Below are 23,275 nucleotides of genomic sequence, written 5' to 3'. Positions count from 1 at the left end.
CATAGACTCCAGCCTGCCTAAAGAACCCTGCAACTGACGAAGAACTTGAAGAACCGGAGCCCAAATACCACAACTCCCGGCATGCTGCGGGGGCACGAATCATGGCAATTGCTACAGCGCATGCGCATCCTCTCCGCCTGCAGTGACTCCCTCTCGCCAGCAGGTGGCAGCAGAGAGCGACGAGCCGTGCAGTGCCTCTTCGCCTACAACACCGCTCGCTGTTCGGCCGCCAGGTGGCACCAGGCGCCGTCGCGCCATCCGGCTCCGTGCATGGGTGGAAGCAGAGCGGCAGGCACGGCTTTCCGGAGCAGCGCTGATGTGCGAGCTAAAAAAAACAAAAAACAAACCTCCACTCACAGTTTTATGCGCTTACACAACTTAGGGCAGAGGTTGCCCCTGTGTTGCCTTTTTTTTAAAAAAACTTTTTTTTGTTTTTTGTTTTTTGTTTTTTGTTTTAATTATTAAGAAGGTCCGGGTATGCTTGGTCCTCATTGCATATTGCAAGAGGAACAGGAACACCTCCTCCGGAGGCTGGAATTGCTCAAAAATTTGTTCTGGAACTTGCCCAAATAAATTCGGTGGCCCTGAGGTAAAACTGTCCATCTCTGTTGTTCCTTCCACCCCATTTCAGAGTCTTTCCAAAATGAGTGTATCTTTGCTCTCAGGGTCTGAGTGCACCCCATAGCACTGTTATTCCACTGGAAATCAGTCTCAGTTATGTACAAGAACAACCAAGTTCCCATCTCGTCACAGAGCCTAGCCACAGCACCTCCACTCTGCTCTGCACTCCATACTGCTGTTCCTCTTGGAGTCAGCATGCCAGGTTCCCCGGTGTGATCAACATCTAAGGTTGGAGACCTTGAGGTCTTTTGTGTAGTGCAACTACACTTCACCCTGGAAGCTTCTTCAGCGCTATACTGACTTGTGGAAAATGGACTACACAATCAATAAGATTGTAAAGTAGGTATGTTTATTCAGCACTGGGCAGCACAGGGGGTAGTCATGCACACCTGACACAGCAATTTGCCTTGGTAAGAGTTACATATGCATGACTTTTCACAATACATGTATACATATTCATAACCTGACCCCACTTCATATTAAAATTAGTTCCAAGGAGTCGTTTCCATAAACTCCTCCCATCTGCGCTTGCGCAGTGTATTCTGGTGGTGGCCGTGGGGAGTCATGGGGATGAAGATTGATGACTCTTCCTCATCACCACTAGTTGACCTCTTGTCTTTGCGCAGACTCAGTTGCTCCTTGGCTCTTGTCCATCCGCAGAACCAGTTTCTTAAGACAGGTTCATACTCTTATTAGGAGACTGACCTTGGTAAGGGGCTTCTTGCTTTAGTTAATTTGCACAATGCACCATAGTTAGCAAAGACACTGAGTAGCATCCTAGTTTAATGCTGTCAGTGCTCTATCTCTACTTGATAAGATTCTCCTAACTCCCTCTCTCGGTACCTTTTCTTTAAAACATTAATATCAGTTTAATTTTCAGGTCACCCAAGGCAATTATTGCCCACAGCAGGGACTGTGAATGCTAAGTAGAGGAGAAAATGAGTGTTAAGGGCCTCAAGCATGCCCAAAGAGCATAAGGAGGGCTCCTGAGAGGACAGGGAAACAAAGGGCATGCTGCTTACCTCTGAGAAGCCGTCCTTGTTCGTGCCACGGATGTTTGTCTTGCACCTTTGGAATACATGTACAAGTTTGGGGTCCCTGTATGTTTGAAGGCTTCTTACCTCTGAGTTTGGTAAGAAGGCTTCTTACCCCTGGGCTTTCTTCTGCCAGATGATGGCTTTCCTGGGGACTCGCCACCCCGCATGGAGAGATCCCTGCCCAAGCAGCTCACAGACTGCGACACCACACACGTGCAGCCGTTCTCAGGAAGACACGCGTGCAGCTTTACAGACTGAATGGCAAATGGCAAGCGTTTCCTTGGGGCCAGTTTTCCATCATTATCTCCCTCTGTAGGAAAAGGAAATGTCGTCCTGTCAGCTGCTCCTCCTCTCTTAACATTCCTAACAACCCACCACCCCCCGCCCCGATCCCACCTTCCCCTGCTGATTTTGCTGCTCTTGGGTCATTGCCTGCCTCCACCTTGCAGAGCAGCTCCTTCTCATCGAGTTCTCCTCCTGCATCCTGTCACCAGCTGCTCCCATACCACGGTACTCTTGACAGCAACATTAGCTGTTGCTCGGATCTCCTTCCCACTCAGTACCTGCTCTGCAGCTATCCCTATCATGTGAATGGCAGACAACCCTGCAGGTCATCCATATCCAACGGGCTGAAGGATCCATTTACCCGGAAAGTTTTGATGAGAGACTACAGAAAAAGAGTCGCACCTCTGTGCAACGCATCCCCCTTTCCAGAGTGATGCAAAGACATCACAGGCGACCTCCCTGTAACTTTTTCAGATTTGGCAACGGTTTGCAGTGAGTATTATGAAAAATGACATTAGAAAGAGAAGACAGGTAGTCCTGACAAGTTCCCAGAATCAGGAGAACTTGCCCAATCAACCCCAAACCGTTCGCTAGAGTAACTTGTTAGTCCATTTTCTTTCGAAAGCCAAATGAGGAGGTGCGCGTTCTACTCTTTCGCATCTGCGTTCTTGTTCCAGCTTAACCCAGCAGGTGGCCAGAGCAAATAGCTGAGTGGTGCTTCAGCCCAGCTCTGAAGGTCAACACGTGGGCTATTTCAGTCACAGCAACTCTCAGAGACATGGGTGCTTGCATTTCCTCTTCTCCCCTCTTGAATACTTGATCCAATTTTAGCTCAGGCCAGAAGCCAGAGAAGCTGCCTATCCCTCTGATTTTATTTTCTTTAGGCATCTACTGGTAGGACATGCAGAAACGATGCAGAAAGCCAGACCTCCTGCAAGCCAGGGCAGAGTGAAGGAAGTCCCCATGATGAGCACCATACTTTCAGAGGCCATGGCAGGCAGCTTTCACAAATTTTGCTGGGCCTGCCTCTCAATGCTTTAAGAAAGAAGCCTCACACAGAAGCTTTACAGCAATTAAATGGTCAGGTAACAGAGAGGTATTGTCAGGAGAAAGTTACTCCTGTGTCTGCAGCAGCAAGAACAAGCTGCTGCTTGTTCCTTGCAGCCAGGAGCAGAGAGGGAGCAGTCTAACCCCAGGATGCCAGCATGACCTGGGTATCCAGTCAGGCTCACAGCCAGATGGTGTCAAATGCTAGGGGAATGCCCTCGCTGTGAAGTGTTTTTCACCTGAATAATGTTCCTTTTAAGATCCTCAAGTCAGTTCTGCTGAAGTGGACTTGAATCCCAGATGTCCATTCCAAACAGGAAAAGCAATCTAAAATCTAAAAAAAAATAAATAACTGTAAAGCAGCGGAGAAGGGCTGAAGTGGTGCTTCTTTACATTAATGACTCTGCAAATGATTCTCCACCAGTAACCCCACTCAGAACTTTATATTCCTGCTGATCCTAAATATTCAGTAGGAGACTGAAGGATAGGATATCCAACGCCCCAGATGCCACAGGTCAATGACCAGAAAGGAATACAAGCTGTGCTCAGTTAAGAGCTGCACTTAACAGCTCTATAAAAGCAACTGCCATTCACAATCACTTTCTTTCCCTTTGAGCAGGGGTACATGGGAGTCTGAGGAAGAAAAAAGCCCTGCACCCCCCTGCAGTGGTGAGCATGGCAGGCAGCAGCACGCTTCCCACACACCCACAGCTGCAGGACAGCAAGGCACTGTGTGCAAGCCAAGCAGTGTGGCTTTTCAACGTGCATGCCTCATGCCATGCAACTGATCCACATACAGCACTATTTTCAAGCACTGCAGCCCCTAACCGGGGCTTCACAATGTAACAAGTTGCAGGGCAAATTCAGCTTGTACCACTCACACTCTATGAATGGAGAATGCCAAAGGCAGAATGCAAGCAGCTAGGAGCATCCTATCCTAACTTTCTTTATCCTGTAGGTAAGAATAGGGCATAAAAGCACAGAAATAATCTACTTCTGTTTCCCAATAAGCTGCCTGAAAAATCAAAAGCCATTTAAAGTTTCAAGCATGTAAAACAAGCATTTGGTTACTAGTGATCTTTTCAGAAAAGATGGGATTGCTATGTACAGAAACATGACCTTTGCTTTAATAAACGGCTGTCTAAATTGTGTTTTTTATCTGACCTTCCCAGAATCTATACGGTGTTTAGACGCAGGATTTTATTTCTAAGCTTTACCAGTAACAGAACCAAGCTGTCCAAGATGGACGGAGGCGAGTCCTACGGTGGCTGATGCACAGTTGACGCGTCTTCTCCTAGGAAGGAAAACCGTGTCAGAGGCAGCACTGGGAACAGACCGCAGCCTGGGCGTCTGCTGAAGCCGTACCACCGCCACCCCGGCCCAGCACGCCTTCGTTCTGCATTAGCAGCACGCTAGGGATGCCACACCCCCTGCAGGAACACAGCGTACCAGCCTGAGAACCAGGCACTCAAAGGACACCAAAACGGTTTCTCCCTTCCCGTCCTTTTTCTGTTCGGATCTCCTTCAGCTGCTCACAGCCCCGCCTGGGCCGGGCGCCCGGCGCTGACACAGGCAGGGTGTGGGCGGCGGGGGGGGCTCGGCCGCCGCCGCCGCCGCCATTGGGCCGGCGAGGGGCCGGGCTGAGGGGGGCCGGGCTGCTGGGCTCGGCGGCCTCGGGGAAGGCGGTCGGGAGCAGCGCCCTGTGTTCGGATCAGGCTGGGGGAGGCGTCGTTCGTCGCCGCCGGCTGCCGGGCACGGGAGGAGGAGGTGAGCGGTGAGGCGCGGCGGGGGGCGGCAGGGGAAGCTCACCTTATTCAGGGCGTGCTGAGGGGTTCGCGTCCCGGTTTGCAAGTATTCAGCTCAGTGGGGCGCCAGGCATGCATTCTTTCTTCTTGGGTTGCGGTGTTGTTTTCCTTTTTTCTTTCATCTCGGTATGGAGACTTTCCATCTGCCGTGAAGCTGCCACCCTGCCAAAGGGGCACCATACAGCTTGAACTATGGCTTAATCATTAACCGCAATTACTGCATGTTCTAGGCTATCTAGAAAAACTATTTTTTGTAGGTTAAATAGGTGCAGACTATCAGGATCAGATGGAGCATCTACAGCCTTGCTGCATGCACTTGGGCTGTAGCACCAGCACTGCCTTTTACAATGCCTTCATCTTGTTTGTCCCCGATAGACTTGCTCAGGGTTTGGCAACGTATCCGCTAGGAAAGTACAGCCTGTGCTCCAGCCAGCTGAAAGCCTAACTATTTACATCACGGCAGTTACAGCTCCATTTCCTATTCCTTGCTTGCAGAGAAAAGCCAGCCATTGCTGTTTGTACTTGCCTGGAGAAAAAGGACTTTTGAGAGATCTGTTTGATGGGAATAAACACATTAATTAATTATTTTGGATTAATCTTCCAAATCATGCTGTGGATACTGGGAAGTTTAAATATAGCTAGTTTTTCATGTTCTTTCAAGCTGACGGAAGTGAATCTGAGTGCAGGTTTCCTAAGTTGGCAGGCTTTGAATTTTGTCATGCTGTGCTTCAACATACTGTTGCTGTGAGTCAAGGGCAACAGAAAATAAACAGTCAAGAAAGTAAATGAGTTATTAAGCACCCGTGAGTATAGTGAAATAAGGGTGAGATATTGCAGACATCCAGGAATAAAATGGAAGATCACTTGAAATTGACATTGGTCAGTTGCACTCAGCTGGTAGCCAAGGCCAATTTCATCTGTTACAATATTGATTCCCAGCTTGTCTGATATTTATTGAGTGAACTGTTACGCTGTAAATGATAAATAAATACATATATTTCCTCACATAAGGAAGTGTATTCAAGATAAGCCAAGAGGCATCTAGAACTATATGCTTTGAGCTGTGAATGACAGGTTTACTGTAGGCCTGCAGAAAGCTCATGTCACAGCCATCTTCTAATAAAGCAACTGCTTACAAACCTACCTTTGACTGAAAATTTCTGCAAGCACAGATTTTGTGCAGGATTTAAAAAAAAATAGTTTAAACCAGTATTTCAAAACCAGAGCTGCAATTGCTGTCTGGAATACAACAGCAGGCTGCTCCAGCCCTGAATAACTGTGTTTCAGGAGTACATGTATTGCTTGCTCTTTGCCGCTGGATTACATCAGATATTTGTGCCATTTGATGCATTAGCGTTCATCACAAGCCTGTTTATTTTTAATCCCTTCATTACAGTATAGAACATCTTTCACTTGTAATTCTGCTCTCGATAACTACCCAACACACCCACAAACATCTAGCAATAACAAGAGCAATTCCTGGCTGAAAACCTAGCAAGCTTAGTTTCAGGGATCTGGTGGTCCAGTTCAAACTTATCTGGTGCAACAATGTGGACTTATTACCCAATGCACCCCAGCTTGTTTGACTTTCATCATGTTAAGCATTATTCTGCAAATGGTTAAATAAGATGATCTCTGTATTTTTCAGCATCCTAGATGAATAAGCATTAATCAGTTTCTAGCTGTGCTAAGCCAGCTGGTGCGTTTAATGCATCTGGACCAGAAAAGACATCCAAATAAAAGTCAGTGGAAGAACTTGGTCTCCTTGTTTCCCAAGGGATTCCATTTCAGGGTTGGGTCTGAGTAGAGAACATCAGGCCAGACAGAAAGCTCAGAGCTGCATGGGCTCCATTTTGTGAAGTTCAAGTGAGTAATTGTACATATCTATGGATACACTCTTAGTGGTTCCTGGCCTGAAAAAAAATAAAAATCACAATTCACTTCCCGAGTCTGTTTTGACAAGTAAAATGCAAGTACTAATGAAATGAAACAGAACGTAATGTCATATCTCTTATGCAGGAAGTCAGCTCTTGGAACAAAGTCATTATCACTCTCACTAGCTCCATCACAACCTTAGCTACCTCTGAAAATACAGGCTATCCTGATGGAGGATTCCTTACTTCGATTTATCTGCAGCATTCCTTATTAGAACTGTAGATGTCGGCTGATCTGTGTAGGATTGTTTCTCGATGAGTCATGCAGATCGTTCTGTAGTCTCTTCTAGGCAGTGCTGTGCCATGCATGATTAGCAACCTCTGACTGTGAAATTGTTTCCTGAATGATATAACTGAAAATCCCCCTTCCTGTGCTGCTTCTTTCTTGATGGATTCTCTCTTTGTTCTTAGACATTCCAGCCACTGTCTTTTATTGCTGAACATTTGTTCGTTCCTACGATTCTCTGTGAAGACAAGTTATGTCAACAGCTGCTTTAATCCATTTGGTAAGAAACGGAGGGTATCAAGTACGGAGAGCCCTTCTGACGTCCCGCCTCTTGCAAGACGAGAAGCGTCCAACGGTTGAGTGCTACAGTTCCACCTCTGAACGTCGTGCATCCCGCTTCGATCCAGATGGGAGTGGGCGACCTGCCACATGGGACACATTTGGCATCTGGGACAATCGCATTGACGAACCTATTCTCCTCCCACCAAGCATAAAGTATGGGACGCCAATTCCCAAAGTCAGCCTGAGCAATGTGGGCTGTGCTAGTCATATTGGCAAGCGGAAGGAAAACGAAGACCGCTTTGATTATGCTCAGCTGACAGAGGATGTCCTGTACTTTGCAGTTTATGATGGACATGGCGGGGTGGCGGCAGCAGAATTCTGTGCTAAGAACATGGAAAAATATATCAAGTAAGCGTGGGTTGAGTGAACATGTGGCAAATGACTTACCGTAGAGCTTCCTTCTTTAGGGCCAAAAACGAACTGTGGATGACACGCTGCTGCTAGTCATCCTCTGTTATACAGCCACTTAGTCCGAAAGGGGCAGCAGAAACACCAGATGGTGAACACTTCCCTTAACAACAGACATGGCATCGAGTACTTCTCTGTGTACTCCCTGCCCCATGGAACAAGCCTGCAAAAATGAGAAAAGAGAATGTGATTGTATCCACCTTCCAGGAAAGGGCTGGAAACACAGAGCATGTGAATTGTCCCTTGTCAGGTGGGGGGCACTGCAGTTGCTGACCTGCACAGCTTGTTGATGCTCCTCTGGAGCTCCATGTCACATGCGTGGGTGTTGGAAGAAGCACTTGATCTATTTACAAAATTACAAGATGGTGCTTCCAGTGCAAGTTGTTAATAAAACAGTATTACCTTTTCAGTGTAATCCAGCATTAATCAGGGAGGAAAGAAGTCTACAGAAGAGATCGGTTAAGGTGAATATTTCTCATAAAAAAACAGTAATTCTTTTGTTTGTTTCCAGAGAATTTCTTGCTCAGGAGGAAAACTTGGAAAACGTTTTGAACAATGCTTTTCTAGAAATAAACAATGCATATGAAAGGCATGCTCATCTGTCTGCTGACGGTAGGTAAAAAATAGTCTGTTCTCTTAGAGGTGTGGGGTAAGACTATTTTCTTACCTGCTCAATAGTTTTGAACTAAGACATCCTAAAAACCTCTTGAAAACAGTTTTATTTAACATAGCTTTTTTCTCTATTCACTTACTGCAAACGAAACAATTATGCTTTACCTGCCTAAAAATGAAAAAGCTGTAAGAAGTCTAGGTCAAATTTACTGGGGAAGTTATTAATCTGAGTTTCGGTATAATCTTAACTGATTTTTTGTTACTATGATTCTGTCCAGAAAAGCATTTCTCAAGTTAGCAAGCAGTGATTTAAATTAGCAAGCAGCATAACTTTCCTGGGTGATAATTTTTTCATATATTTTTTGTCCCTGTTGAAGAGCTGTTATTCCCTTGAGCTGAAAGGAACACTGTCAAAAGTTCCCCTTTCTGACTTGGCCGTTGCAGTCAAGGAGGAATGTAAGCCACAATTAATACAACCAGTACTGCTTCTGCACAGAGAGAATCAACAGAGTAGCTGAGTATGAAAGGGAAAACAGCAGTCAAGAGGAAAACAAGGTTGGCTGTGGTAAAGCCAGCACTAGCACTTTTAGATTTCTTAGTCCTGGCTGTTCATCAAGTTCTCCTGTATATGTCTAGAGACTACACACGTCTGAAGTTCCAGTTAAAGCTCCTGGGGCTTATCAGGAGTAATTTGGGAAGGTCCTTGTCCCATTTCTGTCACAAGAGTTTCCTCTGCAATACGATACTACTTCAAGAGTTAGTTCACCCACTATGTAAAAAAAAAAAAAAACAAAAAACAAAAAACACAACAAAACAAACAAAAATCCAAACAACCAACCAAAAAACAAAAACCACCACCAACAACAAAGTGTCGCAGAGAGCTGCTGCAGATGCTAGTGATACAGCAGGTGGTTCTATAAGAGCATAAATGGGAAAAGCTTTCTGTCCAAGAAAGACATAAAACCAACAAGTCCTTTAGGAACTAAAGTTATACCATGTTTTTGGGCTACTTCTTTAAGCAAGTGAAAATAATCTATTATTGGAGTGGTTTCCTGCACTTAAAGTTCTACACAAACCTACTTAGACTTAAACATCTACTGGCAGGGCAGGAAGCGTGGCTGTTGCAGCACTATGAGGGAAGTACATCCTTCCTCTTACCTGATGCAAACTAACGTACCAGGAAAAGAAGTCCCAGGTTCTGAAATGCAGCCCTTAAAAAGGGTGGAATTTTATCTGTCAAGTTATTTTCTGCATTATATTATATTTTATAGTCAAGACAATCTCTATTATTAAAAAAATGTGGTAAAGAATCCCAAATGATTTTTGACCTATCAAGTCAGTTTCTGCAGAGCTAATGCGAGGCTTATCAGTAGAGCCAATAAGCTTTTGCATCCAAGAGTTTCCTTCCACATTATATTGGAAGCCCATTTTCAAGAAAACATCTGAATACAAGCTTATGTGCTTCACTGGATTGGGACCTTTCTGTTTTTAGTAACATGGTAATTAGTTTTATTTGTACTCCACCCCAGCCCTTCGTTATTAAGACAGCTCTTGGTTTTCCTCATTCCTGTGACCATTGTCAAGTTTCAGAGCAACTCCTTGACAAGGATGTTTGGCAACCATACTGAGTATACTATACTTTGTTGTTCTGAACACAGTTTCTGATTATAGCATTTTGTAGTTGAGACTTGAAGAAATGAACAAAGAAAATATTTGACATACAAGTTGTGCAGCAAGCTGAGCATTTTGGAACTACTTGTTGCATTTTATCATACCATTTAACTCGCTAAGTAGGGCCCCTTACTGAAACAACGCAAATGCCAGCAAATTTATATAACAGCTATCAAGACATCAAACAAACCCTCTTTATTAAAAAAAGTTCGAGGTTCAAAAACATGAAGGGGAAAAGCGATCATTTAACATCTGCTGTGGCCGTGTTCTGCAAAGTACTCAGCGTTTCTTAGGTAGACTGAATGCCTGCATGCTCTCACAGGAGCCAGCAGGATCTGGAAGTGCCCAGTGCTCTCGGACGGTTGCCCAGCTGGAAATCAAGCTATAAGGGAAAGAGTGGAGCAGCACTGTGCACAGACAAGTGCAGATTTATGAACAAGGCATGCTTTTTGTTTATCTTCATAAAAAGTTCAATACTCTGATGACTATTTGGTGCTTATGTTTTTGTTGCTGCTTCTGTTTTTAAAGTTACATAAGATTCAATGCTTTGCATATATCCTTGTTAGAAGACTAATTCCAAACTGATTTAGTTTCCTGGCAAAAAATCCGAATAACCGTGGCTATTCTAGAAGTGATGTTCAAGAGAGTTGCCCAAGTTTTTTGAAAATGGTGGTTGGTTGCATAACACCAGGTATCTGGGATACGCTGGATGCTCATCAAGACCAACCTCTTTATGAATCTCTGCCAGAGCTCATCAAGTGCAAAAAATAGCTTAGTCTTGTTTCCACTGATATGCCTGCCAGAGTTTGTACGCTCCTTTTCACTGCATCTGTGAAAGATACAGCACTTGGTCATGATCTTTACTCTGCTTTGAAAACATCTAACATGTGCCTGGCTGTTACAAGGACCATGATTCCCAGGACAAACCTCTAGAGCCAAAATTGCATGGATTTTGGCTAGCACAACGTTTATAATAATATTTGGGGGGGGGGGGGGGGGGAGAACATTTGGCACACATGTAATAGGACTAGAGACATGTGTTGTCAGAAAATTTAGCTCTGTGTTCAAGAACACTGCTGCTTGAAGTTATTTGCAATTATAATTGGAAAATATGTACAGTAATACTTTCTTTGAGCTTTCAATAAAAAATATAGGTGTACGTATGCGTTCCAATATTGCTGCTGTGCTTGGCATGCAGGTTAACTCGTGCAGCTGGACTGCTATACTGACCTGCAGACCGTTCCAGTATCCCCTCTGACAGTTTTAGACAAAAGCATAAGGAACTTCCTCTGGCATATCAGGGATAAGCTGTCCCCCACATAAATCATTTCTCATAATTAAGAGCTCAGAGATATGCCTGAGCCTTGAAGCACAGTGTTTGATATCTTATTGGAAACTCCCTTTATTTCACTTCCACACATTCAAATATATCCAGTCACTGTTAAATCCCAGCTTATTTAACATACAGTATACAGTAAAGAGAGTTCACAATGAACAACCATATCATTATCCATGTGACAACCACTAACAGAGATGGACAGAGTTTTCTGTTACTTTTGACTGGTAGTAAAAAAAAAAAAAAAAAAAAAAAAAAAAAAAAACGTAAAAGCTGAATAGCTTTCCTGAGCAGGGACAGAAATAAACAAGTGAACCATGTGCTCGAGGCAGTTAGAACATCATTCTGGAGAAACAGGAAACAAACCCTGTCCCAGCCTAATACGGTCCTTTAAGGTACTGCAACTGCTTCTGTTGACTGCAGGCACAATCCCCCATGCAAAGAAAACAACAGGCCAGCATGCTTTCCATCGCCCTCCACATTCAGTGCACCCAACTCTAATCACATTGCTAGTCACTTCTGGAATAGCCATCTTAATAAAACTTAGTCAAGTATTTTCTGATGATTCTATATTTGAAAGGCACTCCTGCAACTTACTGAGTAAACAGCGTGCTGAGTAAACAGCGAAAGTCTTAAAAAAGAATTAAATTTAAAAAGTAGTTTTTTGTTTTATAATTCAAGCACGTGATTATTCTTTCTTTTAATATGTTAACCTGCAACACTGAGGAAAAGGGAGAGCTGCAGAAATTTTGCTTAAGTATTGCATAACATCAACAACACAAAGACAGCTTTTTTAGCCAAGGGTTAAAACTCTTATCTAATCGAGGTAGAAGATGCAAATTACAATATTACAGGGGTGTTTCTTTGCATTTTGGCCAAAGGTCAGAATAAGTCATTCAGCACCCTTCATTAAAATGGCTCCATTTTAGTTGGTACTGGTCTGAACTCTCCATTTTTGTTTGATATTTATTTTTATTAGAAAACTACCTTGAGAAAACAGATTGGGCTGTATTTTGTTCTGAAAATTTTCTGTACAGTGGCTGCTGTTACCATACATGAGACAGCTACATCTTACACCAATGTATTTGTTTGGTTGACTTAGCAATTGGTTACTTACCAACATCCCCCCCCCGCCAAAAAAAAAAAAAAAAAAAAAAAAAAAAAAGCTTTGTTTTGGACTGAAGAACAACTGGTTTTGACACACAGTTTTAGTGACAAAGCAAGAGTGGCAGCAATTCCCATCCCTGGGCAAAATGCATGTGTAAGTCTCAAATATGGCCAAACTGGACTTCACACAGCTCATCAGGACTTCCTGTATACCCTGCAAAAGACCGCGTGGGTAAACCCAAAGTCACTACCCTCCCCTGTTTTGCAGCCCTTATTCTTTCATCTCCAGTGTTGCAGGTTTATTTTGTTTGAACAAAGTCCCTGGGTCAATTTCCTATTTGCCTCTGTGTACGTGTTATTTGTGGCAGACACTGTACCTGGTCAGCAGCTCTAGAACTGGAGGCCCTGGACACTATATGCTGGGCTTCAGTGGAAAGAGAGATCTGCTGAATTTTGTCCCAGGTGAAGGAGTCTGGCGGTTCCTAGCCTGGACTACTGGAAGGTTCACACATCCTCTTTGTCACATTAGTTGAGATGACTTGCAGTAAAAAATGTCCAGTGAGTGTTAAAAACCTATTGAAAGATCTTAGTTTTATAGTGATACTGCTAGGTAAACAAGATAAACCCTTTAATTTTAAAAAATGGTAGACGTGCTGATGCAATATATTTTTGTGTTATTAAATAACCTTGCAGCAGTCATAGTAAAGCATTAGAAACGTTACCCCATCCTCACTCCTTTGTTTTGGAACTGTGCAAGAGATCACATAATCCCTTTAGTCTAATTAGATCCATGTTCTTCAACCTTACTCAGATCGTGAATTGGTCCCAGAGAAGTGAGCAGGAGTGGCATTTATTTTTCTCAAAGAGCCATTTAGCTCGTACACATTTCTAAGGAATGAGTCGCTATGACCATTACTGCAATTCTGTATGGTATCTTCGATTGCTCTCAAGTACCATCCCTCTGCTTCCTCATAGCAGCTCTTTTGGCTTTGATAGTTGGCACTGTAAAGATGCAGATTCACCTGAATGACCAAATATTTGCAGTCAATCATGAATGAACGACTATGGATGGTAACCATTTCTGAAACCATATGTGTTTGTCAGCATACTTCCAAAATAAGTAATGAGATGGGAGACTAGCAGCATTAATTTTGATGTCTATATAAAATCTATTTTCTTTGAAATAAACAAGGTCGTTTTATGTAGGTTCTTCATGTCGCTTCTTTTTGCTGTTGGCTAAAACAGGTATTTTACTGTATCTACAAAAATTTCTGATTACACTGCTACTTGTTATTACCTTATTTTCATAATATGCCTCAAAGTGAGCCTGTACCAGACTAGTCCTTGCTTCCAATTAGAAGCAAGATGTCAGTGCTGACCTGAATACTCAGATGCTACGGCCATTTGCATGGTTTTGAATACAGTAGTCTGCATCGCAACTATAACGTAGTCCAAGATGTGTTCTATGCCACCATGGTGGATGTTTACCATCAACTTGTTGCTTAAGTTGGTTAACCAAGCCATCGCAGCAGTAATAATACCTGTTTTAAGTAATAACACAAGCTTAGTTTATATGGTTTTGAGAGGTTGTTTTGTTTCATGAGCTCTCTGCTTTCACCTTACAACAAGGCTCCATGCATCTCTCAGGGCCTTGTATGGTCCTGTCTCAGGTTCATGCCACCACCCTGGGGGCCAGTGCTGCAGGGCCAGGGACAGGAGGAGCGCACATGGTTGCAGCCGAGTTCTACAGAAGCAGTGGTGGGAACACCTTCAACCATTACTCATGTGAAAGTAGGAATATAAACCAGGGATTTTCATTCCTAAATTAACACAAAAATTCTCTGTGCAATGGGCTAGCTTTTAAAACCAATTTCTAGAAAACGCCAGACTACAAGAGGCTTACAGAGGGCTTTCCAAAGGGATTTGCATTGTGAATTTGTGGCAATTGCTGTTCCCAGCCAGGTGTTTTACTTACAGAGCTCAAGTCAGCAGGACTTCGTGTTCTCCAGCCAGCTCTCCCTAGCCAGCGTTGCATGTGATACTAGCTGCAAAAGTGCACTTCCCTTCAAAAAACATTGAAGTCCAAAATGAGAGCTAGGCAGTTCTTCTGGCATTTCATTCACCGCAGATAAAACCTCACATCTATTCTGAAATTAGGCAGACTGGTATTTTCTAGTTTAAGCATGTTCTTCCCCCACATCCTCACCCCTTGTAAGAAATTGCAACAAGAAAGTTTGCATTCAACAGTTAATCCAACCTGGTCGCTGAACACAGATAAGATCACTTCCTTGCCCTGTCAGAAGAGGAAGACAGCAGCTAGAGCTCTGGCTTGCCCTCTAGGCAGCAAAAATCCAAGTGATCCCACCTGTGCTGAGGGCAGATTGCCCAGAGGCAATCACCACTGCCAGGCGACCACACTTGTTTGCAATGTAAAGAAAGCAGAATGCAGCTCTGGCTTAGTACTGTGACCTCCGACAAATCTGTGTGGTCTGAAGAGAGCTGAGTCCCTTTCTCAAAAAAGCCAGTGCCTGCTGGCTGAACCCTTTGTCTCCTGTCAAACCTGGGGTAACTAGAAGTAGATTATTAATAATTCTGACAGCAACTGGAGAACCCTACAGACTGCAGTAGGGAATGATCTGGAGGTTCTCTTCTGGTGAACAACATGCAGCTACAATCACAATTACTCAGTTGCCCACTTTACCACCTAACAGAAGGAAAGAACTGTCAGCTTTATGGTGGGCTATCCATGCAGTCACTGTGTCCAGGGATAAAGACAATAATCCTGTATCTGGAGAAGAACCAGTGGAAAGTAAAACCTATTTGCTACAGGCTGAAAAGAAGCCACTGCACCTTATACTGCTTTTACTCCACTAGCCCTCTTTACATGGAGCCATGTTGTTGCACAGAAATACTTATCTTTTCCACTTCCTCTCTCTCTCCCCTACCTAAATCCTATATGCATGTTTACTCACTGTATTTTTAATAGATATATAGCTTTAGTTTAAACTTAAAAGCAGTTACTTACTGGTAACGTAGAGCACAAGTCTTTGGTTTAACCAATTGGCACTGTTACTGTCTTGTAAATGCTCCCATGCTTTAAGGCAGTGTTAAAACCTCTCTCTCTCTGATGTTTGTAGCAACTCTGATGAACTCTGGGACCACTGCGACAGTGGCCCTGCTCCAGGATGGTATTCAATTGGTTGTGGCAAGTGTGGGAGACAGCCGTGCCCTGCTGTGTCGAAAAGGAAAGGCTATGAAACTCACTATTGACCATACGCCAGAAAGGAAGGAGGAGAAGGAAAGGTACCTGGTGGATGATATTGTGGCTTCTTGGGGAAGGGCTTCAGTCAGTCTGTGCTGCTGCCAGGTTGGACCTGGGAAAAAGACTGGAGATGAACATAACACTCCAAGCTAAAGAGAAAGTGGCACAGCCTCTGTTACGTCATTTGCTTCCATTTAGGGGACTGGGTATTTGTAAAGTCCTATGCGAACAAAAACTGTCACAGCAGTAAGATCAGCATGGCTAGGACTGGGTACCGAGCCATGACCACACAGTTCAAAGACTTGTGCAAGAGTGCCAAGTGAAAGCCAAGACCTGAAGAACATACTGTGGTTCTCAGGTCAGGACAAAGCCTTCTCATTCCTTCTGTGGAACCCTTCAAACAGAAGAAAACAAATCTCAGTCTTTCCGCTCAGGTCCTCAGTACCCCATCCTGCATTAGCAGAGAGTGGCAGAAACTGCAGCTAACAGACGGGGGAATCAGTAACTCAGTCTGAATCAGTAACTCACATTTGCTTTCTCTTTTGTGCCTCTGGACAGGATCAGGAAGTCTGGTGGTTTCGTTGCCTGGAACAGTTTGGGACAACCACACGTGAATGGTAGACTTGCAATGACGCGGAGCATAGGAGATTTGGATCTTAAGAACAGTGGTGTGATAGCCCAGCCAGAAACAAAAAGGGTTCAGGTAAAAGAAGGCCTGGTTAACAGGGACAGCAACATTTGGATTAAGGGGCAACATAGATATTTAAAGCATGTAGTGGTAACCACTCAGTGTACACAGGTGGAACCAATCTTTGATTTTTTTTTTAGTGGTGAAGTAATGCAAGACTCATTCTAATTAAGTTATTTCAGATTAACACTTAAAGGCAGAAGACAATTTGGACCTAGTAGTAAATTCAACCAGGAACCAGGTTAACTTCTAAATCCCAATTATCACAATATAATATAGGATAAGTGAAGAAAGACCATGTGTGATATCCATTACTGAAATACCAAGGTGTCAAATGGTTTGGAGCTTGCGGTCAGATACCTAATTTTGAGGATAATACTGATACAAAGTCATCACTGAGAACAGTGCAATATGTAAAGGGTCATACACCTGGGAGGAAAGGAAGAGGGAAGGGCAGTTACGTGCGTCTTAACATAGCTCTACAATTGTCCAGAAAACAGGTTAACAACTAGGTATTCAGCACAGCTGCATTCATGTTTGCATGAAGAAAAAAACAAGGCTCTCATCTTAGGTCATATTCTTTTTCATATTTTTCCCCAATGCCCATCCTGGGGCATGAGGAACTTTGTGTTCATTTGCTCTCAGTCCAACACAAAGCAGTGGCTTGAGGGGCTTAGGAGATGACCGCAGCACTTAATGTGTCTTTACTGAAATCCTTAGTTTAAGGTAGCATTTTGTTTACTGAGCAATGTATATAGCATTGGACTTTTGGCCTCAGTGTATTGGGAGGGCTGCTTCTTAGAACAGTTAGTTCTCATGCACAAAACAGGCAGAACTCCCAGAAAAATTGCTTTGCAACAGAAGGTAAAAAACAAAACAAACGCAAAAAAAACAACCAACCAAAATCAACCGAAAAAAATCAAGGCAACGGTTTTACCTTGCAGCACTCTCTCTACTGTTGTGCATACTTTGTGCCTTTATTTCAGTTACATCATGCAGATGACAGCTTCCTGGTCCTTACTACAGATGGTATTAACTTCATGGTGAACAGTCAGGAGATCTGTGACTTCATTAACCAGTGCCATGATCCTGCTGAAGCTGCCCATGTTGTTACTGAGCAGGTAATGCCAGGGTTTCTCGAAGCACCAAAGCTCTGCTGCAAAGGTAATGCAGCTGACTGATGACACAGACTGCAGGTGCTCAGTGTGCTCCGTTGGGTCCTTTTCAGCACATGGCAAAGACAAAAGCAGAAAACTAAGCTATGAAGAAATGGTTGTTTACTCTTGGTGCACTTGTTTTTGTTTTTGTTTTTTTTTTTCTTTTTGTATTTCAAAGAGAAAAAAAACACAACCATGCATTCAGTAGTGAATTGAACTATTCTGGTTTACATGGCCAGTAGTCTAGTTGTCTGGCCTTTCCTTCCCAGAGTCTTGCCATATCCTTGCCAGAAACATACAGACATTTCAATTGATGCACTTAGTTCATGAGCCACAGAACTGTGCTGGACAGTAACTGCAGTTTACTGCAGTGCTGAATGTCATCAGCACAGACAGAAATGGTCAGTTTCTCACTAAGGTTCTGAATGGTGGCATATCCCATGGAAAGCTCTGAGGTATACAAGAACCTGCAGCATTAGAGATGGGAAGAAGCAAGGAAGTGTCAGGTCTGAGAGCATGCTGTCCCATGTGTCAGATACTAGTTTCCCTTTCTAAGCAAGATGATGATGCTAACAACTTGTTTCTTCTCTCAGGCAATGCAATTTGGCACTGAGGACAACAGCACGGTTGTCATAGTGCCTTTTGGAGCATGGGGAAAGTATAAAAACGGCGAGATCAACTTCTCCTTCAGCCGCAGTTTTGCCTCCAGTGGGAGGTGGGCATGAAGTCCTGCCACAGCTATCCTTTCCTGCAATAATCTGGACACAGTGCGCTACAAGAGAGCACATCCATCTGTTCATAAACTGGCTGAATGTCTTGTTCATCTCTCCTGTCTTCAGTGTTACGAAAGATGCCACCGCTCCCTCGGTGCGTAATGTCACATTACTGCTTGCAGTTGATTGCATTTTACTGTGCTTGTTTATTCAGATTGGCATTGAGGCAGCTATTTCTTTGGGTTTCTAGTCCCAGCAGCTCTTCACACCTCTTGGTTCACATAGACAAGTCTCTAGGCCTCCACCTGAGGCTGGAGCTATTGCACATTTGTTGCACACCAACCTGTATTACCTAGGACTCTTAGTTACCTGGCAGCTGTGAAAGTCTGAGACTGAGCCATGCACCATCTTCTTTGTACATTAATCCACAGGGGAACAAGCACACAGTTTTCCTAGCGAGACAAAAAGAGGTTTTGTTGTTTTCCTCTGCCGTACAGCCACCCAGAACTCCCCGTGTTTCCAGAAGGAGGTGAAACACAAGGGGGAGGTTTCAGAAGCAATTAGTCTGTGGTTATATTCTGGTGCCAGTGGCATTCAGTGTTCCTGAACAACATCCTAAGACAGTGCTGCTTTGCAGGGCTTTAGGCTCTCACTGATGTTATCTGCCATCCTTCAGCTCCCAAGAGACAGAGCAGGCTACAGCCATGTGCTGTTGGACAGAGAGGAAAGTCTCTCAATTGGGTCTAAAGCCTGTACCATCTCTGTGGACCATGCAGCAACCCCTTGCACTGCATTGTCTTTGGTGTGCCAGTGGCTTAACAGAAGCGTGTAGGAGGGAAAAAGCAGCACATTTTTTGAATTGCTGAGACTCCCATCAATTTCAATGTCCCTTTTTTTTTTTTTCTGTTCTCCTTTTTTCCCCCTAAGAAAAAAAGAAACATTTCAAAGAGTTTTCTATTCAAGATTCCTTAGATGTCTAAGAAATGAGTTTGTTTATTATTTCTTCATAAATATATGAGCATTTTCCTGCCCTCTGCTGAAGTTTTTTTTCAGTTAGTCAGGATGTCCTGGGTCTCCTCGTGGTATACAGAGAGGTGTAAAATGCTCAAAGCAAGAAAGCTAGAGAAATGAGTGAGCATTTTAATAACGTACAGTAATCTTTGTAAGTTTGGGGGATTTGTTTCTAGTGGGTGTCAGATATTGGGACACCAAAAGGTAGTTTTGTACTTAAAGGAAATGTATCTGCTTCCCTTTCTGTTGGGAGTCTGTGTCCAGCAAGGCCAGAGCTCTGAGCCAGCTCAGCTCGCCACTGTGACAAGACTGCAGGTGACGTGTCAGCGTGTTGGCAGCAGGCGAAGAGCTGTCCCAGCATGGCTCTGTCAGACCTCATTCTTCCTCTGCTCAAAATCAGGCATGCAATTCCTGTGGCATCTGAATCACCCTGCTGTAAGGAAATAAGGGCAGAGGAAAAATCAGGCTCTTCCCACATTTGCAACAGTAGATTTTAGCTGTTTCCAACCATGCCATTTTACATACCAAACAAACCAGCCAAACAAAATGAACAGAAGTGAGCAAAATTGCCTGATACTAAACCACCTTACAACAAGGAAAAATATTTCTGAGATGCCTGGTCTGATTCTCATTTTTGAGTGTGACATAGGCATCTTCATTATTTTTAGCCCTTTGCAGGTCCAGGGTTACAACACAGATAGTCATTCCACATGTTCTTCCTCGCCTCTGGCTGCAGGCCTAGGAGCACCCTGCAGAGCTCAGCATTGTACCGACAGCATTAATTCTCTGTGTTTAAAGAGTATGCTCATTTTGTCCCATTGCTTGGTGTATTATATGGTATGTATAGTGTCAATATTCGGTTCATAAGTATAAAAAACTCATGAATCAGTATTTGTAAATCTCTGTTGTATTTGTTGCTGTTGCCCAGGCATCTTGAATGAGTGTGTCATTGGTTTACAATTATAATCCCTTCTCTCTCCCCAGAATTGCCCCAGCACTGGGGTTCAGTCTTCACCTGAGATCAACATGTTTCATCCTGGGCTCAGCCTTGTTTGCGTGAGGCAAAAGGTCACTTTTGATTGAGAACTTCTAGTTCCCAGCCTGTGGTAGGTTTGAAAATCGCCACAGCCTGTTTATAGTAAAACCAGCAAGAGACAGCCTCTCCTGATCCTGAGCACTTGCAGAGAGGAAACACCTAACAGAGGTTTGGAGAGCTGTGCTGGCAATGTGGTTTTGACCCATTTGCACTGCAACCTGAACTGGTGACTCCCACTGAGGAGCTAACCTGCTGAAATAGCAAGTGCGATAGCTCTCAGCTGAGGGTTAGCCACAGCATGTAGCCATCTTACTCTGGGCAGAGGAAGGGTTAGAGTCAGTTCTGCAGAGGGAGTTGCTGTGGAGGCAGTTTTGGTGTCAAGTGTCAGACAGGCATGAGCAGCAGCATAGGGATTTGGACAAGACCCATCAACACATTCGGTGGCAAATGCCAGTATCCAGACAGAAGATGTCAAGGGCGCCGGGGGTGTTTGTGACAAGTACGTGTTTGGTTTTTTGAGCAGTACTGGATACTTGCCAAGCTGAATGCGTAGTATGAAATGCAGGCTGGTAATGAGTAACACTGCAAATAAAGAGCAGGTGCTCTGAGGAATAGCCTGGCAGTTAAAATAACTTCCAAGCATTGACCTATATGTAAAATGAAATCATTTTTATACTAACTGGAGATTTTGGGGCAATTTTTGTTTTTTCCCTATCTGTTAGAAAATTTCATAGATAACGAAGTTGTTGGGCACTTTTATTTCCTCTAACAGACTGGTTGTCATCTCAGAGGAAAGATCCATCCATAACTGCTTCTGTATTATAGAAAGGAAGGGATAAGACAAAGCTTTCCAAAATACGAGGTGATTAGATATTACTGCCTTTATACAATCACAGGAAAACTTTGGCTACAAAGTTTATCTAGTTCAGTGTTATCTAGTGCAGCCTCCTGCTCAAAGCAGAGCTAATTTCAGAGTTATATCCTGCTGCAAAGGGGCATCTCCCGACACTGAAACATAGTGACTGAAAGTGGATGGGAATAAAGGTTGCATGCAGTGCAACCTGCCTGTTGAACCACTAAAACACATTGAAGTTGAAAGATTACCAGTAGGTGAAAAACAGGAACTTTGTATAGCTACCAGTGAATTTCACAAATCAATTAGCACATGTATCTAACAGATACTAGTTGTTTTGCTCTATGCAAAAGTTAATGAGCAACTGACAAAAGACTACAAAGATGCATTTCTTATGCACAGGTTGTTCCCTGCCTGTTCGCTCTAGTTTTCTGCATCTCATTCTAAAGTAAACAAACTACCAATTAAGACAAAATTCCTTGCCAAGTGGCACAGTATTCTGCCCAGTCCTCTCTCCATTAAGCACAGAGGCACCTTCACACTGGTTTGTGGGGATTTCTGACTTCATTTTTTGCACTGCCAGACTCTTAAGTGCCAGTCAGAATCATCATTTTGTACAGACACGCCACTACCAGGATCTTTCTCCTCAACAACATCCTTGCCTTTTCCTGCAACCATGACAGTAAACTCCCTTGGGATTTAAATGGCAACTGTGCCAAACTTTGTTTTTTTCAAGGAAATCAGGCAAAACCTGCAGTGTCCTCAGTGATGGGTTCTTCAGTCATTTGACACTTCTTACTGAAGAGTCGTTCAAATAGTCCCAGCATTTCCATTTTAGTTTTGGGGCTATTTGGGCACCAATAACACATAAACAGAGTGGGCTTCGCCAACGCCTTCAGTGGGACTCAGTGTATGGCACTGAAAATCTTTTGCAAGGACTATGAAAGTTGGAAGAATCAAGTTATGTCATGGTAAACACAACTGTCTTGTCGTCGTGGCACCAGGGGATCAAATTAGCAGCACCCTGGATAATACCCAGCAAAGGAACCTCTCAGCACCTGGTCCCCCACCAGAAATAAGTACTGATCTGCTCTAATGAAGGTGTGCTTGTATTTTTTTTTCCTCCCTAGTCAGCAGGCCTCCTGCTACTTACAGCAGCTCTACAAATTATCAGATTGAAGCCACAAAAACATGCAAAATTATCTTGCCTAGTAGAGGGTTTCTTTTAACCTGAGGGAATAAAAGCTAATTGTCTACAACAAAAAAGCTAATTATCTACTGTCTACAACAATAGTTGCCTATCAAAAGGGTTTATTATTGCAGGATCTACTTGTATCTTAAATTATGAATGAAATTCAACAGAATCTCAATTTGCTCTCTAGCTCTCTTTCAACTGTTGTATCAATTAAAAGAATGATTTTTTTTTCTTAAATTGTAAGCTCAACTGAACATTAAAGGTTACCTACTGAACAAACCACAGCAAGTTTTTTTTTTTTATTTTTTCCTGCCTTTTTTGAGCTGGATTCTGAACTCTGTGAGATCTATCTAGTAAGCATTATTTTCTTGCCTGAACACTCCTCCTGGAACAGTGCTACTTCTCTAACATACAGGTACTGCAGGAGGGTGGTCTGCAGGTATGGAAAAGCAAAAAATGTTGTCCAGCTTGTTACTTGTTTTTATTGTGAAGACTTGGAAGGCACAGGAGGCCTGTTGGTGGAGAATTTACTAGGAGAGCTGTTCAGACTGCAACTGGAGTTGCAGCCTGGTCTCTCTACCACCCAGAAAGCGGGGTTTCATGCTTCATAGAGGGAACTCTCTACAGTAGAACCTCATTTGCAGCCATGATAGAGGAAAGCAGGTCTGTCTGGAAGGTGATGGTAGTGCAAGAAATAGAAATGAGGGTGAGCTGTAACAGCTTATTTAATGCACTGCCCTCTTTAACAACTAGTCCTGTTTTGTTTGAAAAGTTCAGGGTTGGTGAATAACCATGTAGCACTGTTTGTGGTTGAGAGTGGGGATGAGAGAGAAATTAGACATTACTGCCTTTTATGTATTTGGGGAAATGAAAATTCTGAGGAGCTGAGAATAACCACAGGATTCTACACGAATTGGGGTATCAGATGA

At 43.5% G+C, this 23,275-nt stretch overlaps 1 protein-coding gene and 2 long non-coding RNA genes across 5 annotated transcripts; 1 reads left to right on the top strand and 2 right to left on the bottom strand.

Annotated features, from left to right (window-relative positions):
* Positions 1–948: 948 nt before the first annotated feature.
* Positions 949–7,143, bottom strand: LOC311436313. Its single transcript, XR_014692747.1, has 3 exons — positions 4,800–7,143; positions 4,208–4,284; positions 949–3,324 (listed from the first exon to the last, which is right to left on the bottom strand). It is a non-coding gene; the product is annotated as an uncharacterized lncRNA (long non-coding RNA).
* PPM1K (protein phosphatase, Mg2+/Mn2+ dependent 1K) lies at positions 4,634–22,630 on the top strand. 3 transcript variants are annotated; one of them, XR_014692746.1, is made up of 9 exons: positions 4,634–4,757; positions 7,141–7,645; positions 8,217–8,317; positions 13,638–13,676; positions 15,569–15,734; positions 16,252–16,396; positions 17,368–17,502; positions 18,132–18,405; positions 20,247–22,630. XR_014692746.1 is itself a non-coding variant. In XM_084518375.1 (8 exons), exons 2-8 carry the CDS (start codon positions 7,209–7,211, stop codon positions 18,261–18,263), a joined length of 1,155 nt encoding a protein of 384 aa, XP_084374501.1. In that variant the 5' UTR covers positions 4,634–4,757; positions 7,141–7,208; the 3' UTR covers positions 18,264–22,630. The 3 variants fall into 3 exon arrangements, 2 of the variants coding, with proteins under 2 accessions (XP_084374501.1, XP_084374502.1); XM_084518375.1 differs by having other exon boundaries at positions 18,132–22,630; XM_084518376.1 differs by lacking the exon at positions 13,638–13,676 and having other exon boundaries at positions 18,132–22,630.
* Positions 8,353–15,562, bottom strand: LOC311436314. Its single transcript, XR_014692748.1, has 2 exons — positions 13,811–15,562; positions 8,353–13,453 (listed from the first exon to the last, which is right to left on the bottom strand). It is a non-coding gene; the product is annotated as an uncharacterized lncRNA (long non-coding RNA).
* Positions 22,631–23,275: the final 645 nt, after the last annotated feature.

Source organism: Aythya ferina, assembly GCF_964211825.1.
Source record: "Aythya ferina genome assembly, chromosome: 4".
NCBI classification, from domain to species: Eukaryota; Metazoa; Chordata; class Aves; order Anseriformes; family Anatidae; genus Aythya; species Aythya ferina.
Note: the sequence above shows the minus strand (reverse complement) of the source record. Positions and strands in the feature narration are given on the sequence as shown.

Excerpts from the sequence above, each read along its gene's own strand:
- PPM1K (XM_084518375.1), top strand. The coding sequence starts at position 7,209 with ATGTCAACAGCTGCTTTAATCCATTTGGTAAGAAACGGAGGGTATCAA. Across the intron at positions 8,318-13,637 it reads TGCTCATCTGTCTGCTGACG|GTTCTTCATGTCGCTTCTTT; the intron begins GTAGGTAAAAAA and ends CGTTTTATGTAG. Across the intron at positions 17,503-18,131 it reads CCCATGTTGTTACTGAGCAG|GCAATGCAATTTGGCACTGA; the intron begins GTAATGCCAGGG and ends TTCTTCTCTCAG.